The sequence below is a fragment of the Trichosurus vulpecula genome, chromosome 4, assembly GCF_011100635.1.
Source record: "Trichosurus vulpecula isolate mTriVul1 chromosome 4, mTriVul1.pri, whole genome shotgun sequence".
Taxonomy (NCBI): domain Eukaryota; kingdom Metazoa; phylum Chordata; class Mammalia; order Diprotodontia; family Phalangeridae; genus Trichosurus; species Trichosurus vulpecula.
This window is the reverse complement of record NC_050576.1, coordinates 71,076,972-71,090,457: the sequence shown is the minus strand read 5'-3', so window position 1 is coordinate 71,090,457 and position 13,486 is coordinate 71,076,972. Positions and strand designations below refer to the sequence as shown.

At 40.3% G+C, this 13,486-nt stretch overlaps 1 protein-coding gene across 1 annotated transcript in view; it reads left to right on the top strand.

The window, feature by feature from the left end:
• ASTN1 (astrotactin 1) overlaps positions 1-13,486 on the top strand; it is a 280,910-nt gene that overhangs the window by 169,263 nt on the left and 98,161 nt on the right. The window contains exon 11 of the mRNA XM_036755883.1: positions 3,894-4,060. Within this exon, the coding sequence (XP_036611778.1) occupies positions 3,894-4,060 (167 nt within the window). The remainder of the gene's footprint in view (positions 1-3,893; positions 4,061-13,486) is intronic.

Sequence of the window (13,486 nt, the reverse complement as noted above, 5' to 3'; positions counted from 1 at the left end):
ATGCTCATTTATCAGCTATGCTTGATGCAGGGCATAAGGAAAGGTGGTTGTTGTTACTCAATCACTTCAGCAGGTAGAGATTTTCACCCATACCTCCCACCCCTCGCCAACCAGAATGCATCTTTTCTGGAATTTCTGGGATTAGTGGACATGGACTGTGTGATGTCAGGTTGGAGAAGACCCATTGTCCCAGCCTGAAACAACCTGTTCATTTTCAATGTAGCTGAGAAAATGAATGGGGCCATCACATACCCAAAGAAGCATTCTTAAAGTCCTACTGAATTTTGATAAGCTGAACAACAATTCCCCCAGGCCTAGAGGCAATATTTCTCCTCGCTCCTCCACTCTGACTCAAGGTTCTTGGTGGGAAGAGGGAAGCTTTATGAGGATTGAAGCTTCTTCTTAGAGAGAAATATAGATTCTGAGTGATCCTGGAGAGAGAATCAACAGTAAGACTTCTTTAGCTAAAATAAAATGAGATGCGTAATTCAATGAAACTTTGATTCATAGGATCATAGATTTAGCACTCAAAATATCCTTAGTAGTCCTCTAATCCAGTGTTACCCTTACAAATGAGGAAACTGAGGACCAGAATAGTTAGGTGACTCATCTAGCATCACCCAGGTATTAAAAGTGGTAGAGCTGAGATTCAAACCTAGCTCTAAATATGACACACTTCCTGTTGTACCACACTGTCTTGTTGGAAGCTTATGGAATAGGATGCTCTCATTAATGGAACTTTCTTGTTGCAGAATGCTAGAGCTTCAAGTGATCCTAACAATTACTTCAGCCTAACTTCTTCATTTTATACATGTGGAAATTGAGGCAGAACTGAAGTGACTTATTCAAGATCACAGTGCAAGTCAGAGATAGGTCTAGGACTTGAATTATGGTGTCTCTATCATATTTTAAACTATAACATAATGAGGATTAAATAAAATATATTTTTGTTTCAATCCTGTTGGTAGAAATCTTTCTGATATGCATTTGCATACTCTCTTACCTTGGCAAGTATAGAATAGTGAAAATCATTAAACCCTTCTTTTATTCCACTACCCCAGGCTCATCACTCAGAGCCTCTATGTTTACTGTAGGATCCAGATCAATATGGATGTAGGGGGCATGAGTATATGAAGCTTATTTTGTTGTTACTTGCTTCTTTTTCATAATTGGATGGATTCTTGTAATTGGGCTCTAGTTTATTAAGGTCTTATTGAATGAGGCCTTCTCCTCTAAGGTAAAAACTTCCAATTAAGACTTATCGTACTCCTATTTATTAGTCTAACTACTCCAAATGGAGAATGACAAGTGATGAAACTTCAAGATTGTATGTTGAGGAAGAGGCATGATCAAGCCAAAGCCAGGTTCAGGATCTGAGCTTGTTCGGTTTTCATCTGGTGATGTTCCTATTAAGAACCATACTGATAAGATGCTGGGGAGGGGGCAGGGAGAAACATAAAAGAGAGGAATCCAGCTATGTTGGAAAGATATGGAATTCTGACTATTGGTTGAAATGGCTAGTTTCCAATAGCATTGCAAAGAAGAGTGCCAGGAGATGTTTCATCATCAGCAAAATTCCCAGAATACACATGGTAGGTAAGTGAAAAGAAAGGTTGGATTAGTTTTGCCAAGACTAGCTCAGGCAAACCTTTCAGGAAATGCTCATGGACTTCAATGTAGCCCATTTAATCCTGCTTCACCCTTGCCTGTTCTAGGACCCTCTATTCAAGCCTTGGCAGCTGCACAGTGGTAAAGCCAAATTTCCTTCTGGTAGTGCATATGGCCAAACAGCTGAATAGCCAAGAAAGTGGATGGGTTGGGAGCAAAGGGAACATGGGATGGAACCCCCAGCTGCCTCATTTGCTTGTTTACCATCATCTGGAACATCTGGGTTTGCACAGTGAGAAGCAGCCTCACGAAACCTCCTGAAGGGCCTTCACCTTCCAACATTCCAGCTGGCACAGTGGGGAAGAAGGGGATGGACCAGGCTGGGAGCCTAGTAAACCCACAGGGGTGCCATTTGTTTGGGAAATTGCAGAGTTAGTGTCAGCAAACAGCATGCATCCCATTGCGATATTCGATCAGGGTGATGGGAGGGAGGGAGAGCATGTTTTAACAGGCACACCTGCTGCAGCTTCAGGCTGCTGGGCTGGTACATTTGGCAGCAAGGTGACAGAGCTGATTGTGTGGAGGTGAGTGGAGACTTTTAGTCCTCTTACGAGGACATTTAAAAAATATTCATTACAAGAGAAACATAAGAGAACGACTAGGACATTGAGTATGGCATGCTATGAGGATTGTTCATCTTTATCTTTTCCATTCAAAGAACTGGAATCCACTCCTGGGTTGCCTCATACAATGCAGCATTTAATAACTTAAATCTATGCTTTCCAAACTGCATTCCTCAAAATTCTGGGATGCCTCAAGGTGGAGATGGGGGGTTCATGAGAAAAATGTCAACAACAATGATGTTTCCCCTCTAAAACAGTAAATACAAAATTATGTCTAGATCAATGTACTAATTCTGGGAGTATTAATATAGGTTTAATTTCCTCTACTCTGCTCCATACGTCTCCCAATGTCCTTGCTCCCAGGCATATGTCCAAACACTTAAACATCTTTAAACCAGAATTTATAAGCTCCATCCATATAATTCAGTCCCCAAAGTGTTCAGTGACTAAGTTAGTTTGGGAAATATTGATGAACATTTATATTTTCAGTGAGGATGAATCTTTGCAACAGTCATTTAAGGTGGGCAATGCAAGGATTATCCCTATGTTACAGATATTTAAAAATATCTCAGAGAAGTCTATTGATTACTCAAGGATCACACAGCTAATGACAGATGGAGTCAGACCTTGAGTCATCCAACACCTGTGTTTTGTGTCATTTTTCAGTTTTGTCTAGCTCTTTGTGACCCAACTTGGGGTTTTCTTGGACTGGTTTGCCATCTCCTTCTGCAGCTCATTTTACAGATGAGGAAACTTAGGCAAACAGGGTTAAGTGACTTGCCCAGGGTCACATAGCTAGTAAGTGTCTGAGGCCAGATGAATCTTCCTGTCTCCAGCATTTGATCCATTTTTGCCACCTAACTGTGTATCTTACATTATATCGGAGTGTCTTATCCATTCTTAGTAGGTTAACTGAGGTCACTTTTTATTTCCTTGTGACCTAGGAAGAATTTGCCTTATTTTAGAAAGAAGTCATAGCAATAGGGCTGAAAGCTCTATCCCATTACCTCTTGGCACATTTCTCTCCTGGCCTGAAGGATCATTTTAGAGTTGGTAATGTCATATGCACACCTGTGGGATTTAACAAATGGTGGTGTCTGGTCCTGCCTCCTGCGCAAAGTAGCCAAGTGGCCTCTCCAAGGTCACATGGAAAGTCAACTATTTCCAGGAGTCTTGAGCTGTCCTAACTTGCCCCATGTACTCACTCTAACTCTGCACTAAACGCTGACAAAGTACTTTGGACATGAAAAGGATCCAATGAGTGCTTGGCCTAAACAACAGCACAGCCCTAAGGAAGCCCTGCTAATGCATTTTAATTCTGGCCCATCACACCCACTGTTCTGCTAGCTTCAGGCCCAACCAGCATGCCTCACCCATGCTGCTTTGCTACAGTGCCCCTTCCTTCATAACCCCTTCTATCTAAGTAAAGATAAACTCAGTTTTAATGCAAATTGTGTGATCAGTTACCCAGAGAGAAGAAATGGTATGACATAGAGGGTCACAAGCTTTCAAGGGGAGTCCAGTCCAGTAGGAAGTTCATTCCAATGCTAATGATTTCATGTCCTGACAATAAAAATAGTTGCCTGTGGTTAAACTTTGGTTCCTAGACTATTCAGACCACTGTTTCATCTGGGTTGTGTGGATGCTTTCTGATTGTGCCAGTGCCCATCAGGACTCAGCCCCATGAAGGATGGTACCGGTTGCTACGATCGCCACATTGGGGTTGACTGCTCCGACGGATTCAACGGGGGCTGTGAGCAGCTATGTCTCCAGCAGATGGCACCCTTCCCAGATGATCCTTTGCTATATAACATCCTCATGTTCTGTGGGTGAGTACATTCAGAGCCAGTCTGCATACTTTAATTCAGTTGAATATTTATTGGGCAAGTACTATGTTAGGAACTCAGACTATAAAGATAAATAAGACAGGGTTTGTAATACAGTAGCTTACTTTTATGAGTGGCAGAGAGGCATAAGTAAGGCATTGTGCCACGTTGTGCCATCGTGGAAGAAAGAACTGGATTTGAGGTTCATTCTACTTTCCAGCTTCTACTGGAGAAAGGACATGGAAAAAAGGGAGGACATGAGCTGAATAAGAATGAAAACATGAAGGTGATTTGAAGGGGTTAGGTTAGTTACATAAGTCAGAGATTGACTGGGAGGAAGAAAAATTTGGCAACATTTGGGAGAAATTAAGGAACATTTGAAGAACCATTTCTAGGCCCAGCTATTCTTACAGAAACTACCTTTGGGTTGAAAGAAGAGCAAGATCAAGGACAAATAGAATGTGAATAAAAGAATTAAGGGGGTTTGTGAAGGATTAAAGAGAATCATAGAGTCTGAAGAGGTAAACTCAGGAAGGCAAAGGAGAAAGTAGTTGGTAAAAGAAGGCAATGGTAAATAAGAAAAGGCAAGTGACAAATAAGGTGACAAAGCGAATTTGGCAAAGTAGATTTGTGGGTAGGGCAAAACAGACAGGAAATTGGTATGATTGAAATGGGTCTGTGTATGGTGTTATTAGAACTGAAAAAATGAAGTTGAGTGGGGTTGTATGATATTAAGATGTGAAAATAGGGCATAAAATCAATAATCATCCATTTATGGTTGAAGTATGACTATGAATTCAAATGCTGCCTTGAACCAAAGTTGCTTCATGACCCTTGGACTTAACTGCTGTCTGCCTCAGTTTCCTCATCTGTAAAATGGGGAAATAAGAGTATCTACCTCCCAGAGACAGGTAGGTGGTACAGCAGATAGAGCACTGGGCCTGCAGCAAGTAAGACATGAGTTCCAATCTAGCCTCTGACACTTACTAGCTTGTGACTCCGAGCAAGTTACTTAACCCCATTTGCCTCAGTTTCCTCATCTATCAAATGATCGGGAGAAGGAAATGACAAACCACTCCTGTATGCTTGCCAAGAATATCACAAATGAGGTCACAAAGAGTTGGACATGACTGACAATGACTGAATAACAACAGCGCCCCCCAGGGTCATTGGGCAGACAAAATGAGATATTTGTACAGAGCTTTGTGAACATTAAAGTGCTACAAAAATGTTTGTTAGGATTTTTTAAAGGCTGAAAATATTAAGTTATGGAGGATAGGGGAAGCTATGCATAGAAGACACTTTCCATGAGAGCAAGATGTTTGTAATTTTTCAATAGCTAAGTGTGAATGATCTCTGTGTTCCAAGTGTAAGCGGATCACCTTCCTGTTAGGTGAAAGTATTCAAAGAATGACTCTCCATACCTCAAGTTGTGCAGGACAGTGAAGGAAGGCTTCAATGGGGGAAAAAGGAATCTAAAGGAGAGGAATGCGAATTGACCCTTACCAGAATGTCAGAGAATGGAAGACTGTCACACAGAAGAACAAGGGGGAAAAGATAATAGCTATTACAAAAAGAACCTGAAAAAATAGATCTGAGGCTATTTCTTCAGAGTCCACTGAGGTAGCTGTGATGGAAGAGAGATTTAACTGTACTGCTCAGATGAGCTGGTGCTCCCCAACTACAATAACTCCAATAAGATGAGGGGCACCAGATCTGGCCATCTGCCCTGTTGCTGTGTTCTAAAGTCTTCTGTTCCATCCACGGTAACTGCCTTTAGACCTACTGATGTCCCCTAAGGACCTTAGGGCCTCGCTACCTGATTTCTGTTGGTTGTTTTGTCTTTATTGCACCTTTAGTGTTTGGGGAGGGGTCTTTGCATCTGCCCTACAACTGACCTCTCTTACACTTATGTCTCCCCAAATCAGAATGTTAGTTTCTGTAGAACAAGGAATATCTTGCTTTTTTGGTTTATAAGCCCATCATTTAACGCACAGTGTATGCTTGGCATATAGTATATGCTTAATACATTTTTTCCACTCGTTCATTTATTGGTTCCCTTCTCATCTTCAGAATCTCACTCGAGAGCATCTCTTTCTTCTGTAGCATTTTAGTTCATAACCCTGACCTTTCTTTCCTCTGAACCCTTTGCAATCTGTCTTCCTAAAATCTAGAGTATATGTTCATACGACATGGAGATTTTATCTACTTCTCTATCACAAACTTTAGGAGGAAGAAGTCACCTTCCCTCAGGGTTCCCATCATTTCCACCCCAACGACCAGCTCCTCTCTGTTAGGGAGAGTCAGTTCCAGAATAGAATTTTCTCCCTTTCCTCTTTCCCCCATCTCTTCATTTATTTGTTCAGGAGGAGGCAGCTGTACACTCTAATGAGGAAAAGCTGCTTGTCCTATGAAGAATGATATAGTTGATAGCCAGAAGTTGTCAGGTGTGGAAATATACAGTAAAGGGAAGAGGAAGTAGAGACAACTTGTAGAAACCAGTTATTTCCTGCTCAGGGGGTATGGAGGGAACTATTTCTCAACCTGATATCAACAAGAGAAAGCTCTATTGCCTTCCCAGGGCATGTATCCAAGACATAACAGAGACTCTCCCAAGACTTAGCAAAATAGATGATAATTACCTACTTTTTTTGTGATTTCACGTGGGCACAAATGACTAGTCTAGAAGGAACCTTAAATTTGTTGGCAATGATTATGAAGTCTGGGGCAAGAAATTGGAGACTATGGGGACGCAGGTCATACTTTCCTCATTGTTTCCTGATGAAAGAGAGGGCTGCCAAAGTGAGAAAAAAACTATTTCAGAAGTGAACAGCTAGCTAGGAAGGTGGTGTCTGAGAATAAGATTTAGATTTTTGGACCATGGCTCAGAAAAGAGGCATAAGAGATCCCAGGCCAGAAACAAGATACATATAACAATGGCTGATAAGAATGTATTTGCCAGGCGTCAGGCAAATCTGATCAAAAGCTTTAAACTAAAATAAAAAAGGATGGAAGAAGGAGAAGGTGCCTACATGGTTATATACACACATATACATATTTATGGATATATACATATATACATACATGTATATGTATCATATATCTATGTATGTCATCTATATATCTGTATCTATATCTCTATCTCACACAAGTTGGATACCATGGTGAATAGCTACAAAGAAGATATAGCAATTTATATACCCAGAAGTTCACAGCAGAAGACATCCAAGAAAAAATTTGGTAGTAAAACCCAAGGCCTCAAATATCTATATGTAAATGCCAAAATTTAAGCCAAAAACAAGAGGAACTAGAGAAAAGCACAGATGGCACGATCATCAAATTTGCAGATGACAAAAAGTTGGGAGGGATAGCTAACATGGTAGATAACAGAGTCAGGATCCAAAAGGATCTAAACAAGATTGAGCATTGGGATGAAACTGATCAAATGAAATTCAATTGGGTTAAATGGAGGCACTTGGTACCAAAATCATTTGTCAGTGCAAAATAGGGAGAAGCACGGTTAGACAACAGTTGTGCTGAAAAAGGTCTGGTGGTTTTAATGAAGTACATGCTCTGTATGGGTCAGCAGTCTATTGTGATAGCCAAAAAAGCTAATGGGATCTTGGGCAGCACTGAAATGCATGCCTTTTAGGAACAGGTAAGTGACAGTTCCATTGTACTCTCCTCTTCTCAGACTCCATCTTGAGTATTGTGTTCATTTGTATACACATGAAGGTTTAAGAAGGAAATTGATCAACTGAAGAGTGTCCAGCAGAGGGCAGCCAAGAGGATGAAGAGCCTTGAATCCATGGTATATAAAGATTGAGTGAAGGAACTGGGAATGTTTAGTCTGGAGAAGAGAAGATTCAGTGAGGATGTGATAACTATGTTCATTCATTTAGAGGGCTTTTATTTGGAGGAGGGATTAGATTTGTCAGTTCATTCCTAGAAGAGAGAATCAGCAAAAATGAGAAGTTGAAAAGAGGTTAATTTAGGTTTGTTGTCAGAAAAAACAAAATATAAAACAAACAAAAAACTTCCTAACAATAGGAGCTGTCCAAAAGTGGAATGGGCTGGCTGCCTTGCGGGGTGGTGGGTGCCCCTCCTCCCTTTGAAAGTCTTCAAGCAGAATCTCATTTTGCTAATTTCCCTTCTAGCTTCTGATGTTATTCAATTAAGAAGAAAAAAAAAAGATTAAATGCCTACCAGGTGCAAGGCATTCTCCTAGGTCCTGGCATTGCAAAGATTAAAAAAATGGAGGGGGAATAGTCTCTACCTTCAAGGAGCTTAGTGTCTACTGCTGTGTAGTGATTTATGGTTTCCATAGCACTTTTTCTGATTAAACAAACAAACAGACATCCTATGACAAGTAGAATATCCACACCGCTGTTTTGGCAAATGAGGAATATAGAGCTCTGAGTGTTGAAGTTATTTGCCCATGTTGTTGTTGTTTAGTCATTTCAGTCATGTCTGACTCTTCATGACCCCATTTGGGGTTTTCTTGGCAACGATACTGGAGTGATTTGCCGTTTCTTTCTCTAACTCCTTTCACAGATGAGGAGAAAGAGGAAAACAGGTTAATTGACTTGTCCAAGGTCACACATCTAGTAAGTAACTGAGACTGGATTTGAACTCAGATCTTCCTGACTCTAGGCTCAGTGCTCCATCCACTGTGCACCTAGCTGCCCTATATGCCCATAGTCACATGGCTAATAGATATTGAGCCAGAACCCAGATTCTAAGCCTCCAGGATACAACACTGTCTGTATACAATGGGTACATAAGCACCTGGATCACATTCAGGCTAGCCAGTTAGGTTATAAGGCTCGATTATCTTCCAGGGCCTCAACTCTCAGCTTTCTTGCTAGTGGTGCTGTACCTAGAAATCTTCTTTGTTATAGCTAGCCAATCTCATTAACTGAAAGGGAAGAACAAAGTTGAGAGTTAAGAATCATATGACTTTAGAGCTATGTGAGATATTAGTTCAGTAGTCTCCTTTTAGAGATGAGGAATCTTGTGCTAAGCCCTCTGATTCCAAATCCAATATGCTTTTCACAGCATCCCCCTCAGAGCATCCCAGACTGTAGGATCTTATAATGTAAGAGTTGGAAAAGATGTGAGAGATCTTCTAATATAAACCCCTCAGTTTGCAAGTGATGAAACCGAAGCCTAGGGATTCATTCTTCAAAAAGCTGACAATTAGACCAAGTTCTTACCTATTCTACTAGAATGAGCATTGTCCTAAAGCAAACAAGGTTGTCTATGGGAGTGGAACCATGCAGGCAATAGCTTCCAATGAGTTCCTGAATTTCTTGGAATGCTGTTTCATAGTAGTCATAGTTGGTACTTAACATTTTTCAAAGTCTTCTTCAATTATGTTATCTTAACTTTGGTCCTTATGAAAATCCCATGAGAGAACCAAGTAGGCAAGATGAGGAAAATGAGTCTCAGATAAGTTAAGTGACTTGCTGAAGTCACTTGGTTGGTAAATAGCCGTTTTAGGATTAAATTGTTGGGGTTCTTCCTCCTTCTTCAATGCTCATCTCTATTTCTGCAATAAATGGAAAGAATACCCCCTCTGCTGGTGATCAAGAGTTTGTGGTGGTGGTGCTGGTGCAGGTGCTGGTGCTGGTGCTGGTAATGGTTTTGTATCATTGACAAAAAGCAATCTATACTGCACTTTTCACATAGGACTTAGTCACTGCACACGCACCATAGTGGAGTTATATTTTATGGAAAACAGGTACATATGGTAGGACAGAGAGGTTAGAATTAGAGCAGAAAATGTCAAAGATTTAAAGGTTAAGTTTGGTCTCATCTGTAGCATGACTCTCTGAGATATGGGGAAGGAGCATCTGTCTAGAAAGATGCACGAAGCCAGACAGGACAATATGCTATCACTCTTTGATGGCACAGATACAAGGGTATGCTGAAAGCTGAATCTAATTGGCTTGTGAGAGCCATTGTTAAATTTTTATTGTTAGCATTTGTATCCCAGAAATCAGCAATCATTACAATCAAGCTTGATTTATTGTTTTATTAATTGTCTAGACTTAGGAATGCGTTAATAGATTGAATAAAACTTGAAAGTGTATTGCAGGGGCAGTAAGGTGGCACAGTGAGTAGAGCACCGGCCCTGGAGTCAGGAGGACCTCAGTTCAAATCCAGCCTCAGACACTTCACACATGTACTAGCTGTGTGACCTTGGGCAAGTCACTTAACCCCAATTGCCCTGCCCCCCCCAAAAAAAACCCCAAAAGTATATTGCAAGATACACAGTCAATGGGGTATAGGAATCTATCTGGCCCTACAAGAAAATAAGGGGGAAATGGATAAGGGGGGGAGTGGGGTGATAGAAGGGAGGGTAGAATGGAGAAAGGGGCAATCAGAATACATGTCATGTTGGGGTGAGGAGAAGATAGAAATGAGGAAAAAATAGTAACTCAAAATCTTGTGGAAACAAATGTTGAAAACTAAAATAAATTTTAAAAATTCAAAAAGGATATTGCATATTTTTTTAATATGGGGAGTCTATTGTTAAATATTTACCAGCAAATGCCTTCATAAGATAGCAGCTTGTCACAAATTTCCCAGTGCAAACAGATAATGACCTAAGCCACCTGGTTGTTCAAAGACTAAATGAAGGTAAGTTAACACGCATAGAGATTAGGTTTGATGGGCAGGAATCTCAAAGTACAGTTGCTCATCATCATTCAATGCGTCACCAAAGTAACACACCATGAGCATGGCAATACTTGGCAGCAATTTGCCTGGATGGGCAAGCTTTGTGTAGGTTAAAGAATTAAAGAAGTAAACTCACCTTTGTCTTAGAAATCTAAACCACTGGATTCTCTTTGCGTTCAGAACTTTACTTTTGGGAAACAATAATCCCATTAATACTTTAGCTGCACGTAACACTTTATAGCTTTCACTTAACATTGTCTCCTTTTATCTTCTTACTTACCCTAGGAGGTGGGTAGCAAATTATTGTTATCTCTCTTGCAAAGAAGAAGAAAATAAGGCCTAAAAGATCTAAGTGAATTACCTGAGGTCACCCAGCCAGGACTCAAACCAAGTCATCTGACTCAAAGCCTAGCTCTTATTCCAACACGATGATAGTACCCTGCTTTGATTGAGATAGCAGCAGGAAACTAGATGATATCTAAAATCAAGCAGTTGACAGGCTATAAATGTCAGAGTACATTCAGATCCAGGCCATTCCCCTACATTAGCAATGGAAATTGGTCTTCATAATGAAGAGCCTGGGGCATTTGCAAGATGCCAAAGTACTTCGAAATCAAGAAAAAGTTAAATTATGTTCAATACAGTTTTAGTGTTATGAGTATTTTATTGTGTTCTGACACTGAAAATTAGAAAGTCGTGTACGATAGTGTATGATTGGGATTAGATTGCAAGCTCTTTGAGGGCAGGGACCATTTTGTTTTTGTATCCCAAATACCTGGCACATTTCTGACACATAAGAGGTATTTAAGAAATATTTGATGATTAATTAATGACTTCTAATGGCTCTTCCAACTCTGAGATTCTGATTTGGAACTGGAATACTTCCTTTTACAATCATTCTGGATACATGAGAGAATATTGTGTGTGTGTCATATATGCCAAGTTTGCCTTGTGATAATCCTCCCCTTGTTGTTGATGCTGGTGGTGGTGGTGATGATGGTGGTGGTGGTGATGATGGTGGTGGTAGTAGTCCTTTGTTCTGGAAGAGGACCATGAGGTTGACCTAAGTCACTTCATTGATGTTGGTTTCAGTCACGCTTACATTAGTTCTGAATAGTCTATGATAAAATATAAATGTAGGAGGGGTTTCAAACACTTATAATACAATGATATGATTTCAATTTCTCTTCACTGTTTGCTAAGTATTTTAATGGGTTTAGATGTATTAAGAAATTTCCAGTGACTCTTTCCATAAGAAACATACAAACCACATAGACGTTAGAGTCAAAACTATATAGAAAACATTTTCACTTAGATAATTGAGTACGTTATACATGTTCACACATATTTGTTCATACAGGTACATGTATACACACATATCTCGAGGCAAGGTGAAAAGAAAAGTAGTTACCATCCAAAGAGCAATTAGGATATTTTTCACCTGGCACACAAAATGATGGTTGGGTGTGTGACTCAGAAGATAGTCCTCCAACAGAAAAGGCCTGCACTTTTGAAGTGGGAGGGAATGGATAGAGTTCAGCACTTGACCTCTCTGTGGTTAGGGACAAAAGTGAGACAGGTCTAAAAGAAATTGCACAGCATGTCTGGTGAAGACAAGTGAGTCAGAAACTAATACTTTTTAGACACACACTATGTGCCAGGCATGGCGCTAAGCACTGTGTATACAAATAAAGGCAAAAAAAAAAAAAACCAGGCCCTACTGTAGAGGAGCTCACACCGTGCAAGGACAGCTGTCCACATAGGAAGGCAGTGCTTCCCCACATATATCAGTGCTTTATAGAACCATGCCTTTAGAGTTACAATGGACCTTAGATGTCTTCTACTCAAACCTCCTGGCTTTGCAGCTGGGGAAACTGAGGCCCATAGAGATTCAATGATATGTACAAAGTCACACAGAGAGCAAGTGACAGAGCAGAAAAATGAGCCCAGTTTGTCTGCCCTGAAGTCCTTAATTCTTTCTCACTACTCCATGGTGGTTCTTGTTATGAGAGTAATTAGAGTCATAGTTAGACCTCTATTGGCAGCTGTAATATTTTAGGCTTTTAACCAGAGCTCAGCTTATTTTATTAGAAACATTAATGCTATTTATAAAAGGTAATGCTTTTGAACTTCACAAATGTGTGTGATTTATAAGCATCTTAAAATTTTCTGGCTAGCTGGGCCCAGCCACCCTCCATATTTTCATAATCACAGAGAGGTAATTCATACTTCAGCTAACAAATGAATATCCTTCATAATACAACTGGAAACATGACAGTAATAAACAGATTTGCTAATGGTTAATCCCTCTTTACAAGCATTAGCCATGGTACATATTTGGGGTAACATGCACCCAGTTAGGAGGAGAGCCAGTAGATAGTTCTGAATTAATTGTGGTTAAAGAGCTTATAATACGTGAATATGTATACCAGCATGTATTTAGATCAAGAGGACTCCTTGAAGGTGAGAATTAATTTCAATTGATCTTGTGTTGGGACACAGAAGATAATAAATCTTTTCCATGGCCTAGCTAGCTGGTCAGAGGCCAAATTAATACAATGAAATGATACCTTGAGCACTGTGTCTTCTCATACCTGTTCTGTCTGGATTGCCTTTCATGTCTGCAATCTCTGCCCACTTTTTCTGGGAGTCTTTTGCCTTCTCTATTATTACTACTGCCACTGCTACTACTACTGCTACTATTACAAGTACTGTTGCCGCTGCTGCTACTACTACTACTAGTAC